We start from the raw sequence: 15,051 nt of genomic DNA, 5'->3' as shown, positions 1-15,051 counted from the left end.
AAGAAAGAGGTAACCTATGTGGTTTTTTTACTCTTAATTGGGAAGTATAATTTGAGAAGCAGCATGAGTTCTTTTAGCATAGGCAAATTAAATCTTGAATGGTTGGTAAGTTCCACATATGCAAAACTCAGTTCAATTTCAAAAGTTGAGTGTGTGAAATTTAACTTAAAAAACAAACAACCTAAAATTAGTGCCTCATGTTACTGGGATAATAATGCTGTAAAGTTGGTCTCAGCGCCATTTCTGGAATTTGTGTGGCATTCAGAGGCTCCATACACAAATGCATTATGTTACGTGGTGTGCGGTTAGAAGATTCTGCAGGCAGAGAGGTGGAGTGGAGGTTTGGAAGATGCAGTGACACAAGCCGCAGAAAAGCTGCATTACGGTTGAGGGTCCGAGTGACTAAAGAGCAAGGTTCAGAGCATCCTCAGTGATCTGCCCAAGTCATTTTTACTAAGAATTCAACCCTAGACCTTTGTGATTTTTCTGCAGTGTTATTTTTCATACTGTAAGTAGTGACTGACATCAGTTTAGTAGTTTATAACCAGAATTTTTCAAGGGATGAAATAAAATAGAATGCCAGATATCAGAGTTCATCTCATATAATGTAGAGTAAATTTGGCTTTATTTAAATTGTGCGTAAGTGCATCATGATGGAAAATGTATTCCATATTATGAATGACAGAAAAGTTTGAACTACTCCATCAGAAGGAATATTTCTCATCCCCTTGAACTTGCACATCTTGCCTGTAAGTCTTTGGGACTTTCAGGTGCAGTTGTTTTCAGACAACTAAACTTCTGCTGACCTCAACCGTGCATTGTTTTGTTTTAAATATGTGTAATGCATATTCTCCCCCCACCCCCAAATACAGTATATATCATATGTTAAAGGCTTTTAAGAAAGTCTTGGTTCGTGCCACCAGGCTCTGTTATTTACAAGTAGTACGAGAGTCCCTAGAAACGAGGATGTGTACGCTGAAGCGGTGTGTAAACTTGGAGAACTCTTCCCCACGTGAACACTGCTGTGTGTTAAGTCAGTGTCCTCGAGGGCGCCCCCAGTGGAGGATTTGCAGCTGCTACAGTGCTTTCAGGAAGAAAATTACTGAGCAGATACTTCGATATTCCACCTCAGCAAAAAGCCACACTTCGCCTGGGCGCAATTTGTTTTTGCGGTGCATACATTATGGATTCTTTTTATTTCACCTCTTCGCCCTGCCTTTCAACAAGGAGCAGAGGTCAAATTAATTATGTTTCCAGGGCTGTTGATGGATGTTTACCTCCAAAGCTTAAAAGAGCGATATGCTAATGAAGTTTTTGTCACTTAATACGCAACGTAACCCTTTATGTCTCTATATAATGAAGTAATTTTTTGTATTCCAAAAAAACTCTTGTTGGAAAGATTATCTTTCCTTGAAATGTTTTGTGTATCTAATGGGAAGATTTATTCTTTGTGTTGCTTTATCAAAATAAAATTATGAATATTAAATATTGTAGAAAGTAAGGTATCTGTTTATAACAAAAATTCAGAAAAGTTAAACCTAGGCCCAACATACATTTTTTGTCTTTAGATATATTTCTGAAAGTGGTTATCAAAATTAAATGGGTCTCTTGTTTTGGATATTGAGAACTCGAATTATACTAAAGAGTGTTTTTGTTGTGAATTAATCTTTCTCGTGAGTGGTAACTTTTTTGGTGAAGTATGTGGCAATAAGATTCTGGTAAAAGGAAATTTTAGGGGTTGTTGTTATTCTTAGGCTAAGATGGACTGTGTACCGTATGTTTTTGTGTAGACGGCGATCAGCTGACTGTTCACATAGATGAAGGTGGATGGGCTTGTCTGGTCTGCAAAGACAGACTCATTATTTGGAAGATGGCTGTGTCACCTATTTCTAAGGTAACGGCACTTTAGAGAGATAAAAGGAGATAGAGGAGAGGGGAACCAGTTGGCTCTTAATTTTTACCCTAAATGTTTAGAATTGTTGGAAGACAGTGATCTGAACCTACTCAAGCATTATGAATTTGCATTTTCATAGTGATAATGAAATACTGAGCATGCATACACATTTGTGTATTGGGAAGAAAGTTTCTCAACTGTAGTAATTTTGAAACAAGATCCTTGTTATTTACCTTAAATAAAATTAGATAAGTTGAAAAAAAATTAATTCTCACCCAAGGATAAGTGTTTAATGATGTTTTTGAGGGAGAGAGAGAGGGAAGCATCAGTCAGTTGCCTCCTGTACGTGCCCCATCTGGGGATGGAACCTGCAGCCTAGGTATGTGCCCTGGCTGGGGATCGAATCTGCAGCCTTTTGGTGCACAGGACGATGCTGTAACTAACTGAGCCACCGGCTAGGGTGAGATATTGCGGTTAGGAGCATAGTGAAGGACAAATGTGGGGGTGGGGGACACATGAGTCAACAGAGGGAGCCTGATACTCGGCCCAGTCTAAAATATTTTCTAGGCAACTTAGTATAATCACAGTGTGGTCGTGCTGATTTTAAGTATCAAATAAGTCAAGACTAGATTGGGAAAATTCCACAGTAAGCCTACATACTTCTCTTAACCAATAGACTTTTTTCAGTCCTGGAAGAGACTGCACTAGTTAGTACTCAAGATCCAGTTTAGCTCTTAAGCTTTCCTGATTTTATAGCTCTTAAGAAATTTTGTTTTAAGATTACTGAAAGCCATGATGAAAGCCTGATCAAGAATTGTGAGAAGAAAGTATGTTTGTAGAATATTTCCGGCAACAAATCAGAATGTAAAGATGCAGAGAGAAGAAATAATGAGGTCAGATGCGTACTCAAAAAGTCGGATTGGATGCGAAACATCTTTTGTTTGGCTTTGTCCTGCAGTTAGCTGTTTGCAAAGAACTTCAGCTGCCCCCCAGTGATTTCCACTGGACTGCGGACTTGGTGGCTCTCTCCTACGCTGATCCCTCAGGTGAAGCACATTCTCCTCAGGTAGGTGCCTTAAATACTTACTGAAATTATTCTTGTTCAAATAAGGGAGTCCCAAAGTTGGAGGGGTCATCGGACTTAACTCTGAGACATAACTTCAAATTTACACAAATTACGACACTGGTGTTAACAAAGAAATGGACCCGGGGGCAGTGGAACAGAACAGAAAAGATGCCCACACAAAGGTGGCCCTTTGATTCTTGACAGAGGTACAAAAGCAGTTCAGTGGAATAAGTTTGGTCTTTTCGGTAAGTGGTGTTGGAACCACTGGTCATCCTTATGCAAAAAAAAAAAAGAGACTACCTTCTTGATCCTCATAAGTATACAAAGATGAACTCAAAATGGGTCATAGATCAAAATATAAAACTATAAACAAGCAAACAAAATATAACCAGAGTCACTGAAATTAAGAACAATTTAACACTACTCAGAGGGGAGGGGGGAGGGGACAGTGGGGAGAAGGGTTTTCAGGAACTACTGTAAAGGACGTTTGGACAAAGCCAAGGGGGAGGGTGGAAGCAAGGGAGGGAGGTGGCTTGGGGGTGGGGGGAGAAAAATACAACTGTAATTGAACAACAATAAAATAATTTAAATTTAAAAAATGTAAAATGATAAATCTTGTAGAAGAAAGTAGGAGAGAGTTTCTAGAAATCACCAAAAGCACAATTCATAAAAGAAAAATGGATAAATTGCACTTTGGCAGAATTGAAAATTTGCCTCTGCAAACGAGATAAGAAAATGAAGGGACAAGCTACAGAGTAGGAGAAAATGTCTGTAAATGAAATATTCAACAAAAGACTTGTGTCCAGAAAGTAAGAAGAACTCTCCAAGCTTCGTAAGGAAACAAACAACTCAATTTAAAAACAGCACAGGACTCGAACAGATGCTTTGCCAAGGAGGGTGTAAGGATGTCCAACAAGCATGGGAGCAGACGTTCACATCAGTAGCTGTTAGGGAAATGCAGATTGAAACAGCACAGAGACCCACTACACACCATCCCAGTGGCTGAAACACTACCAAGTGCTAACACGGATGCAGAGCAGCCAGGACTCGCAAGGCTGAGAACGCAACAATGGTCCAGGCACTTGATTTTCACTCTTACAAGATTAAAATGCACTAACCATATCCTTACCCTGAGTGGACCCAACAGATCCATTCCTGGCTGTGTACCTTAGAGCAATGAAAACTTACGTCCACACACAAAACAATACACAAATGCCATATCACCTTTACTTACGATAGCCAAAGGTGGAAACAGTGCGAATGTCATTTAGCAAGTAAATGGATAAACTGGCTCAGCCGTAGGATGGAGTACTGCTCAGTAGTAAAAGGAGATGAACTATTGACACGTGCAAGAACCCGCGTGAATCTCAGATGCACTGTGCTAGTGAGAGAAGCCAGGGTCAAAAGGTTACATTCGGTGTGAATGTACTTGTGTCACATCCTGGAAAAAGTGAGGCTGTAACAATGGAAACAGCGGTGCCAGGAGTCAGGAGGGGTGGGGAAGAGCGCGGCTGGAGGAGTTGGTCTAGGGAATGCTGGGGGCTCGTGGAACTGTTGTGTGTCCCTATTATGTTGTGGTAGTTAGACAATTTTAGTGTGTGATAATTTTTTAACTATGAAAGGGAGTTTTTACTTCATGATTTTCCTACTCAAGCAGTCTATTGCCCTAGTTTTTCAGTGTCAGTCTCATCAGACTCCTCTGGTTACTGGGTGCGTCTTCTGTTGTGATCGCCGAGTCTTATCTGGTTTTCAGTCTGTTGCCGTCATGGCCGCCACCAGAGAGGGATCCATTCGCTACTGGCCCAGTCTCGCTGGCGAGGACACCTACACAGAGACTTCTGTGGATTTGGGAGGTGATAAGACGTCCAGTTTCCTGACGGCAGTGCAGGTACACTATGGGTATTCTTTTACGTTTACTGTAAAGCTGCGATGTGGCTTGGAAGTGGGATTTGAATGCCCAAAAGTGCAGGGTTTTGAACAGACCGTAGAGGCCGGGGAGGGATCCGAAAGAGAGAAGGATGTAAGGGCCTGTGATCTGCACAGTTAAAAGGAGGAAAGCCCTTCTCAGAGGCTCTGAAGCTGCTGGTATTGATTTCTTTCATGAACATAGTACTTAAAAACTCTCAGACACCATAAAGAATGGTTTCCTAAAGTGTACTTTGTGGGCTTACCAAAGAAATAAAATCTGATGCTTGATTTGTTGAGCCTGCAATATGGTGAACCTGTGATTTAAAATTCAGGGGAAAATGTGCAGTTTAATAATACAAAACTACAACCAGTTTTTCTGTATAGAATTAATAATACTAAGTGAATGGATTCATAAGTAAATTATTTTCATAACATTGTTTCTCTTTTAGATTTGTTTTAAGGTATAGGTGATTTTTCTCTGTATCAAATAATTTTGTGTTAATTTTCTTTACTTAGTCTTAGATGCTTAGAGCTAATTTCATAATATTTGTTCACAGGGAGGAAGTTTTATTTTGTCCTCAACGGGAAGCCATCTGATTCGGCTGACACCTGACAGCTTGGGAAAGATTCATCAGCGCGTCCTGCCTCAGGGGCAAGGCGTGCTTTCAGGGCTTGGTCGGAAGGTGTCTTCTCTTTTGGGAATTTCATCTCCTAGCAGTGATCTCATAGTAAGTTGATAAAAGAACTTGATGTTGCTCTCCGAGGCCGTGGTGGCTTCCATGGCGTCCTGAACCAGGCCCTTGTGGATCTGCGGGCCCTGGGTTCTGCCTGCACAGACCCTGGGCTGTGATTTCCCGGAGAGCCACTTCCTGGATGAGGAGTAACTCCTCAAGAAGATGAGTGATACCTGGCCTTCCTCCACAGGTGGCCGGCTCCCAGGTGGCACTGGGCGAGTCTCTCTTTGAAAGGCTCACCCTCAAGCACAAATAGGAGCCTGTGGTGCCCAGGCGCCTTTGAGAGGCCCTCTGCATCCCCCGGGGTCTGGTTCCTACCCGAGCCTCTCCCTGCAACCACTAGGCAGCCTTTTAACCACCTGGAGTCTCTCCCCCATGCACTGGACCAAATGGAAACAATAAAGCTTTTTGCAGTAGGGGAAAAAAACAACAACAAACAATTCTCCTGTATATCCAACCTAAAAAAATAGCAATACACCTATGCTTCCTCAGCAAGCACATGCTTAAAAGGCAAAAGGACTCCCTCGTGTATAACTGAGCACACACAGCCCTGCCTGATTCATTTCTCCGTGACACAGCCGCGTTCCAAAGCCATTGGGAGTATTTCCCTTGCTTGTCTACGAGGTTTGCGGACTTTCATTCAAGACTCTGCTGTGTGTCCCTCATTCCTCGTTTGAGCCTCATTTTTGCCTCTTTTGGTTATTATCCACATTCCAACTTAATAGGACCCGTAGTTCTCCAGACACCCTTCTGTTTTCCCACCCCCCAGCTCTGCTCATCGTGGGCCTTCTACCTTTACATTTCTGCCTCGGGGTCTGTTTCAGGATCACCCCTTCCTTTGAATCCTAAGTGAAGAATCCTGCCAGGGGTACTAATCAAGTATTATAGTCAAGTATATGAAACTTGAGTGTCAGAAAAATAGTGTGTTAACATTATAACAATCTATAAACTTGACTTTTTTCTCCTGTCCATACAGCTTTCAAGTGTCCTTTGGGATCGTGAGCGAGCGAGCTTCTACAGCCTGACAAGTTCAAACATCAGTAAGTGGGAAGTAGATGAGTCTTCAGAAAAACAAGTACACACTTGGGATATAAACAGAACCCTGAAGGAAAACATTACTGATGCCATTTGGGTAAGGAACAGTGGTATTTCTCTAATCTATTTAGTAGTTTTATTCATAGAAGCATATTCTAATGTAGAGAAACACAAATTTTATGTAGCCATCAGATAAACAGAATTGGGTATTTAATCTTTAGAAAGACTGTAACTCACTGATTCACTTAATTTTTAAAATGCATGCATTATTCATTCAGTTGATGAGGTATGTTACCAGGTGCTGGGGACACAAGATGAAAAGAAAGGATTACTATACGCAGGGGGCTAATATTACTGATATTTTCACGTAGGGATCTGAAAGTAACTATGAAGGCATTAAAGAAGGGGTCAACATTCGATACTTGGATTTGAAGCAAAACTGGTAAGCAGTTAATTTGTTGTAAAGAATATAAGTAGGTGTTTAGAAAAATAAATTGACGTTTATTATAAAATGATGAGCAATCTTGCTACATCGCCCATCGCCCGATGCTCATCTTATCATGCCTGTACACCCTACTGAATGTTCTGTGCTCTTATCTGGAGATGCTGGTTCATCTGCGAGAGGGGCCATCCTCAGCGGTCAGCTGTGTGTTCTCACCCCCGTCCCCTGCCGTGGTCAGAGGCATGGCTTTTCTGTGCTCATGGCCGCAGCTTCTCTCCGCTGCTGAGAGGTGCCTTCCCACCACCACCGCTGCTGCTTCGAGGCTCATACTGTCGCCCTCTTTCTTCTCCCGGGGTGGTACTGGACACGCTCCTCCAGCCCCTCTCCTGTTGCCGAAGGAGCCCCAGTAACCCCGCGTTTGAGGCTTCGTTGAGTGAAGAAGGATGGGGTGAGGTGTTTTTCTTGGCAGGACAAGTTAGCACTCAACCATGGTTTGCACTCCGAGTGAATTTTCTCTTAGAAATGGTGCTCAGAGTGGCGCCTGAGACCCCAGGCCAGCCTGGCACAGCCAGTTCACCCACACTGTCGCTGAGCTTTGCAGCCAAAGGCGACACAGAACTCAGAACTGTTTGTACCGTGCTTTATGTGAGGAGGTGCATAACAAGGGCAAATACAGGACTTGTAATCCTTCAGACACAACTCACCGGGAGGTAAGGGCTGTCCTTGGGTGTGTTAGAGTAATTTAGTTTCGGGGAGCAAACGGACTTGTGTATTGGAAGGACATTGCTGTTCTATAATTCTCTCAGGCTATCAGTAGGATCCTTCACCTTCCTAAAACTGTCAAAGTAAGAATGATAGTGTATATCGAATTTTCACAAACAGTTGAATTGAATACAGTTCACCAGTTTTCATGCGTCCTCACCGGCCTTTCCGCCGTTTAGAAGTGCTGCTGAACACAGCCCCCTGAGGGCACGCGATGCGGACATTTCTCACATAGTCCTTAGACTGAGACCTGGTTGGAGAATCGAGGGTGGGGACATGCCTGGGGACTGCTCTGCTGGGCCAGCGCCAGGGCCCCTCACCCCCAGTGTTGTCGCTCCAGCAAGGTTCTAATGGGGCTGAGGCAGGCACGCTCTTTCTTGACCCTCCTCCCCACCTGTCCTCCAGGCTCATCCCTCTCAGGTCCTCGGGGTCTGGTGACCCTGCAGAGCGTTCTGCATATGGGTGGTTTCTTCCGTCTAAACGTAGCGTCTGTCTTCCTGACAGTCACTGATTGGTCGCTCCTGACCAGAGCCACAGCCTGGGCTTGTATGTGCCGTGAGAAGGCGTGTAACTTTCAGTGACACAAAGCTCAGAGACCTGCATTTTAGATGTACAGTTAAGATTTTTAACATCGTAAATGTATTCCCTTATATGTACTCACATAAAAATTGGTCAGATTTGTACTGATCTGCAAAATTGTTGTCATCTTCTTATCATCTTTACCATCTGAAATCCATTCATGTTTTTTAAACAAGATTTTTTAAGTGAAAATGTCACACATTTACACATGGGTTTTTGTGCGAACACTGGTTCCCACTTTTCTTGGGTAAATTTTTAGGAGGGGGGTTGGTGGATCAGATGGTGAGGGTGTGTTTAGTCCGCGAGGAACCGCCAGGCTGTTTGCCAAAGAGACTGAAGCTCCTTCTTGTGCGTTGATCAGTGATGGGCTCCTGGTTCTGGCGGCAGCGTGGCACCCAGCAGACAGCCCGTGTCTCGTCTATTACTCTCTGATAACAGTCGAGGATAACGGCCACCAGATGTCAGACACCGTGACTGTGGAAGTCACGCAGTATAACCCGCCTTTTCAGGTAAGACTTCTCTCTCTCAGGGAAATCACAGACGGGTAACAACATGCTGGGTTTTCTTTCCCAGACTGTTGCAGGGTCAGGTTCTTTGAGAGACTCATCTGCAGGGCTTGTATATGTTTTAAATAGCCACTCAGTAGACAGTGCATTTGAGTTGCCCTCTCAGACGCATTCCTTTGCTCCGGCTCAGCTAGAGAAAGTTGGAGGTTGAAGCAGTGGACAACGAGCAGTTCGTTTCTGCTGACCCAGCTCTGGAGAGATTCTTACTGCTGCATTGCTGAGTCGGAAGGACGTGGCGGCGGTGCACTGCAGGGTGGAAAGGAAGGAAGGAACCGGAAGGGACTGGGCTTTGGTTTTGAGCCCGTACATTACAGAAAAATTCCCTTCCTGTTCAAGGTAGGATTATATTTGTAGGCATTATATACTATCAAAATTGATACAAATGATTAAAGCCATGAAAGATCTCTAATATTGTTTCTTAATAGCAATTGAACATAATTTTTAAATAACTATGGAGTTCATGAGGAATAGCCGTAACCGCTGTAAGTTCGTTCCATTTAACCGTATGTTGTAGTGGTTCTGTTAAATCCTCATTGTTACTGTGAGTTGTGAAACTGCATACTGTAAGGAAATCTTCTAATCTGTTCTTTTATTTTAATAAATTGTAACGTGTATTCTGATTATGCAAGAAAAACACGTCCAGTGTTAAAATTTTCAGGCAATGCAAACAGGTATAAAGATATTGAAGAATAAAAGAAATTATCCCACTCTTAATGTTTTGTTTGTAAAACGACTTCTTTAAGAGCAACTGTATTATTTTTAGCATTTTCTAATTTTATTTACAGTTGGCCTTTGAACAATCTGGGGGTTAGGGGCCCTAACCTGACTACCCCCCTTCCCCCACAGTCGAAATTCCACATAAACTTTTGACTTTCCCAAAAATTAATTACTCATCACCTACTGTTGACTAAGAAGCCTTACTGATCACATAAGCAGTCTGTCAACACACGTTTTGAGTACATATTATATACTGTATTCTTACAATAAAGTAAGCTAGAGAAAAGAAAACAGTATTAAGAAAATCATAAGGAAGAGAAAATACATTTCCAGCACTGTAATGTATTTATCAACGCTGTGAATTTGGCATCTGTTTGCAAGATGAATTTTCTTTCTGTTAGCACATACATCAGCGTTGTCTTATAGGAGACAAAACACCGGGTGTTTTTGTGTGTGTTGTTACTGACACCAGACATCAAAGATGAAGATGATGTGAAAAGAGTCACATTTGTTGGCAGGTGTAACGACCCGTGTGTTGCTAACGAAGAAGCAGTGGTGTGATTGCTTTCCAGGAGCCTAGTGTAACCCATGTGATTGCTTCACGCTGGCTGGGAACCTCCAGACATTTTCCACTATATTTATTGGGAAAAGATTCACATTTGAGTGGATCCTGCGGTTCAAACCCATGTTCAAGGGTCAGCTGCAATTCGGCCTTATTTCTGTTTCTGCTTCTGGTCGTGTACCTGAAGCAGTTAACTCCGTGGTCTTGTACCTGATACCTTGACAGTGAAGTGAGGAGCAAAGTGTTTATCAGGGGTAGTTTATAAAGTGCTTACCAATCTACACTAAGTAATATAATTAATTAGTCCTTTTATTTTCTTTCTTGTATTTATTAATAGGCTTCTAGTTAAAAAATCTCATCAGCATGGAAATGTTTTAAAAATTTGCTGTTTGTAGCTCAACAAATTAATTTCTCTAATTGCTATTTATTACAAGCTTATTCTGTCATATTTTTTAGTCATTTCTTGGGTAGCGTTTAGGTTTTTCACAAGGACAGTCATTGGATTATTTTATCGTTGTTATGACAGAGCGGTGTACAACACTGGGAATAATGAAATCATACAAACGAGCATTTTTGTTTCAGTTTTTATGAGATGCGGTTTTAAATCTAATTTTCAGTCTGAAGAGTCGCTCATGTGTCGGTTGATGGTCCCAGACTTCTCCAACCAGACTGCCTATCTGTGCAGCGGCAGTGCCGTCTTCGTGTGTTCCACGGGCACCGGGAGGTTTTCTCCGCCTCAGGAGAAGATTGTCTTCGGTACGCCAGGTACGGCGGCAGTTTCAGAAAGCAAGATCAGTGAACTCTCGTTAGTCCTTCTTAGCAGTCCTGATTCTTTGTCCGTAAGCGTTGCTCCAAGCACAAATCTCCAGATGGCACTGGGTCCTTTACTACCACACTGGTAGTAACTCAAGTCACGACTCAACTGGAAAACCAAAAGGGTGGTAGAATTTCCAAACTGGTGTATGTATGGGCAAAAACAGTAGCATCCTCTGCAGAAGAGGCTAAGACGGAAAGGACTGAGACTGAGAAGTAATTGCTTATTTCTGGTTAGGAAGAGTGACTTGGTCTGAGTTGTTCGTGAAGTGTGTGCAGACAGCTGGATAAGAAGAATCTCCGGTGCTGGACTCATGGGGGAGGGGAAGTGAGGAGGCCTGGGGAGAGCCAATCAGTACACTTGTCTACAGAGGAGGGGGGCCAGTAGGATGGAACCCAGATTTCCTGGTCCTCACACAGGAGCCTTGACCGTGCTTACTCAGTAGGTCGAGGAAGAGTTGGGCAAGAGGGCCCATCAGATTGCAAAAGCTGTTATTTTGGATTTTGCTGACTGAATACTTTTTTTTTTTTTTGCGTAATATATTTGCTGCTGTCCTTGCAAGGCTAGTTTTCTTTCTTTCTTTTTTTTCCTTAATTGATTTTAGGCAGAGAGGAAGGGGGAGACGGGCAGACATCAGTTTGCTGTTACACTTATTTATGTGTTCGTTGGTTAATTCTTGTATGTGTCCTGACGCTGCGGAGGCTGGACCGCAACCTTGGTGTATTGGGATGACACTCCAGCCAGCTGAGCGACCCGGCCAGGGCAAGACTGGTGTTTATAATCCTAACGCTGAAGGACTCAGAATCCGCTACTTCAAATAGCAACAGGTTCCTGACATTTGATGTGGGATTAAAGAACTGAGTTCGAAGTAGAAGTAATATTGTAAAGGAAAAGAAATGTGAAGATGATTTTCTGCTTACGGAGATAAATTTTAGAAAGCATTCATTTGTTCTATATAATTACTGCGTGATTTTCTTCCTTTTAGGGGATTGTATTTTAGGAGCTGGTTCCTGTGGCGGTATTCCCATCCTTTTTTCTAAAAAGAGCGGACTGGTGTCTGTGACCCCGAGGGAAAATGTGTCCATATTAGCAGAGGATCTTGAAGATTCTTTAGCATCTTCACTTGCTGGACCAAGCAATGAGGTAATGTGGTTCTAGGTGGTTTTTAAATTTTCATCAGACTGTTTCCCACAAATGTTTTGAAAAATGAGACGGTTTTAAAAGAATTGGGATGGAAACATTCGTTATTTTATCTCTCTCATCTGCGTCATCCTCTTTGCCAGGAGCAACTAAATTTAAGTCTTGTAGCTATTTCTTGTATTTTTTTCTGTATTTCTAATGAATCTGCCTAAATTGTTGCCTCTGGATTCACCAAATTTAGACAGTCTACTGCTTTTCTGTTAGAGAAGATGAGAAGTTGGGGTGACCTATTACTTTCTCTGCCTTTGCCACCCCAGTATAATTTTTCCCGTTATAGCGACAGCGTGAATACCCTTCACGGTTCACAGAGCCACGGAGTGTACGGATCACGTGCCCTTTACTGTACAGCTCCCTGTGACTCTTGGAGTTTGCGATGGACTAAGTTTGTATTTGCTTGCTCACCCCCGGCTTCCTCGTCCCGCACCCTCCCGCAGCTCTGGAGGTCCCTGTCAGCAGGGTTTTCCCTGCAGTCAAGGCTGCGGAAATGCGACATGTGCTGTCCTTTTCCTTCACCCCAGACCCTTGTCGACACCTGCCGCTGCACCGCAGACGGAGGTCTGCGTTGTCTCCTCTGCTCTGTCGTCGGCCGTTCCTCCTGGTTTCTGTCCGCCTGTGTCGGGGGTTGAATCACAGACATCTGGGTGGTTGTGTTTGTTTTTCTACTGGTTCCTTTGGGTGGTTTTTGAAAGGCAGACTGGGGTAAAATTTTTGTTTTTCTGTCATCTCAAAACCTTGAAATCCCTGGTCTGTAGGATTATTGTCATTCTTTCATAGGATATTATATATATCTGTTTGGGGTAATTTCCATTTGACTAGTATGTGAAATATATACGCTATTCCTGTAAGTAAAAATTCAAGCCCTGGCTGGTGTAGCTCAGTGGATTGAGCACAGGCCTGCAAACCAACGGATCATGGTTTGATTCCCAGTCAGGGCACATGCCTGGGTTGCACGCCAGTTCCCAGCAGGGGATGCACGAAAGGCAACCCTACATTGATATTTCTCTCCTTCTCTCCTTTCCTTCCCCTCTAAAGATAAATAAATAACATCTTTTAAAAATTCAAGTGATTTGGTACAGTTTCAACAAAAATAGTGATTTCTGAAAAAATCTTTAGTTGTCATGTAGATTTTGTGATACTGCTGTTTTCAGAGGCTGTCTCACAGGATTCAGATTCTTTAAAATCCCTTAAATCCTGTTGAAGCTTGAAATCAGCCATTCTGCTTAGTAATAGACATTGTGATAGGTTGTATTAGAGCGGAAAAAAAAGTTGGTTATGATGAAATCCCCGGATAATGTTACTCAGTGACGTACAACTTTCCAGAGGACGTCGGTTGGTCATTTGGTGCATGTCATCTTGTTGCAGTGTGTTTTACACACATGAACCATTGGTACAGGGAGTGTGGTAACCAGCTGGTGTGCTGGGCTGTTGCTGTCGCAGGTGGGCCCAGTTTCAAGTCTGAGAGTCAGAAATATCCTGATACCTTCGCCTCTAAGCCCTAGTTTGATATTTTACAGAGTGCAGTGTTTGAGACCTCCATAAAGAATGAGCCCATGGCCCAGGAAGACAGAACCCGGTTGCTGAAAGCTGCTTTTCTGCAGTTCTGCAGGTATGACAAGCTGTGTGCACTGAGGTTTCAGCCTGCCGACACCTTTTACCAATGTGCTACTTACTTGTTGACTGGCCGGAGCAAGTTGGAGGAATGATGCCATTAAGGAGAAAACATGTTTTCGAACTTCAGCACTTGATCAAACTGTTATTCTGAACTTGGTAGTCACAGAAAGGTTCCAGCGGGGCTGGGGAAAAACATGATGTAAATCACCCTCCCCACTGGATGAAAAGCAGTGTCCCTTAAAAAGGTGATTGCGGCCTCGCTGGTGTGGCTCAGTGGATTGAGCGCCAGCCTGTGAACCCAAGGGTCACTGGCTCAATTCCCAGTCAGGGCACACGCCTGGGTTGCAGGCCAGCTCCCCACTAGGGTGCATGCAAGAGGCAACCACACACTGATGTATCTCTCCCTCTCTTTCTCCCTCCTTCTTCTCTGTCTAAAAAGAAATAAATACAATCTTTAAAAAAAAATGACATGTAATCACAATTGGTTGGATCTTACATGTGACACATAACCACAAAAATATAATGTTTTCAGTAAATTTATGATTTTTTGTTGGGCCGCATTCACAGCCATCCTGGGCTGCACACGGCCTATGGGCCTAAGGTTGGACTCCCCTGCAGGCTCTTCACAATGGAATTGTGGTGTCTTAAGGCAGGATTTCTCAGCCTTGTCAGTGCTGACAGTTGAGGCCAGGTAGGTTGTTGCAGGGCTGTGAATTGCAGGGTGTTCAGCAGCATCTCTGGCCTTTTGCTCCTTGGTGCACCCTCATCCCCCAACTTGTGGCGACCAAAGTTATCTTCAGACAGTGCCAGGTCCTCTGGGGGCCAGACCTGGTAGGTGGGGCTACCGAGTAGGTGGGGCTACACTCTGGGGCTATCTGGTTAGTTTGTGCTAAGATAGTATTACTACTTTTATATCATGGTTTCTTTGAAATTAATTTTGTGTTATTTTGTTGTTTGTTTTACTACCTCAGTATAAATATAAATCTTTTGTTTATAAGAGTTGAAAAATGTGCCCTGTTGATGAAAAGAGTCCACTTTGCATTCCCACAACCTGGAGCACAGCTGGGTTCCCAGCTCCGCTCTTCTGTGACCGTGGGCAGTGTGGTCTCCTGTCTTGCCGAGAGCCCATTCCAGCCCTTCTCTGATCCCCGCTTTGCCACT

The 15,051-nt window shown here is 43.2% G+C and overlaps 1 protein-coding gene across 1 annotated transcript in view; it reads left to right on the top strand.

The window, feature by feature from the left end:
- The window catches only part of NUP133 (nucleoporin 133), a 37,101-nt gene that overhangs the window by 2,426 nt on the left and 19,624 nt on the right, over positions 1-15,051 (top strand). The window contains exons 3-12 of the mRNA XM_037069410.1: positions 1,791-1,894; positions 2,853-2,960; positions 4,714-4,848; positions 5,426-5,596; positions 6,579-6,734; positions 7,009-7,079; positions 8,782-8,929; positions 10,883-11,030; positions 12,065-12,222; positions 13,794-13,885. Coding sequence (XP_036925305.1) covers positions 1,791-1,894; positions 2,853-2,960; positions 4,714-4,848; positions 5,426-5,596; positions 6,579-6,734; positions 7,009-7,079; positions 8,782-8,929; positions 10,883-11,030; positions 12,065-12,222; positions 13,794-13,885 — 1,291 coding nt within the window. The remainder of the gene's footprint in view (positions 1-1,790; positions 1,895-2,852; positions 2,961-4,713; positions 4,849-5,425; positions 5,597-6,578; positions 6,735-7,008; positions 7,080-8,781; positions 8,930-10,882; positions 11,031-12,064; positions 12,223-13,793; positions 13,886-15,051) is intronic.

The sequence above is a fragment of the Sturnira hondurensis genome, unplaced genomic scaffold (genome assembly GCF_014824575.4).
Source record: "Sturnira hondurensis isolate 20B ecotype Veracruz unplaced genomic scaffold, ASM1482457v3 Scaffold0018525, whole genome shotgun sequence".
NCBI lineage: Eukaryota > Metazoa > Chordata > Mammalia > Chiroptera > Phyllostomidae > Sturnira > Sturnira hondurensis.
Note: the sequence above shows the minus strand (reverse complement) of the source record. Positions and strands in the feature narration are given on the sequence as shown.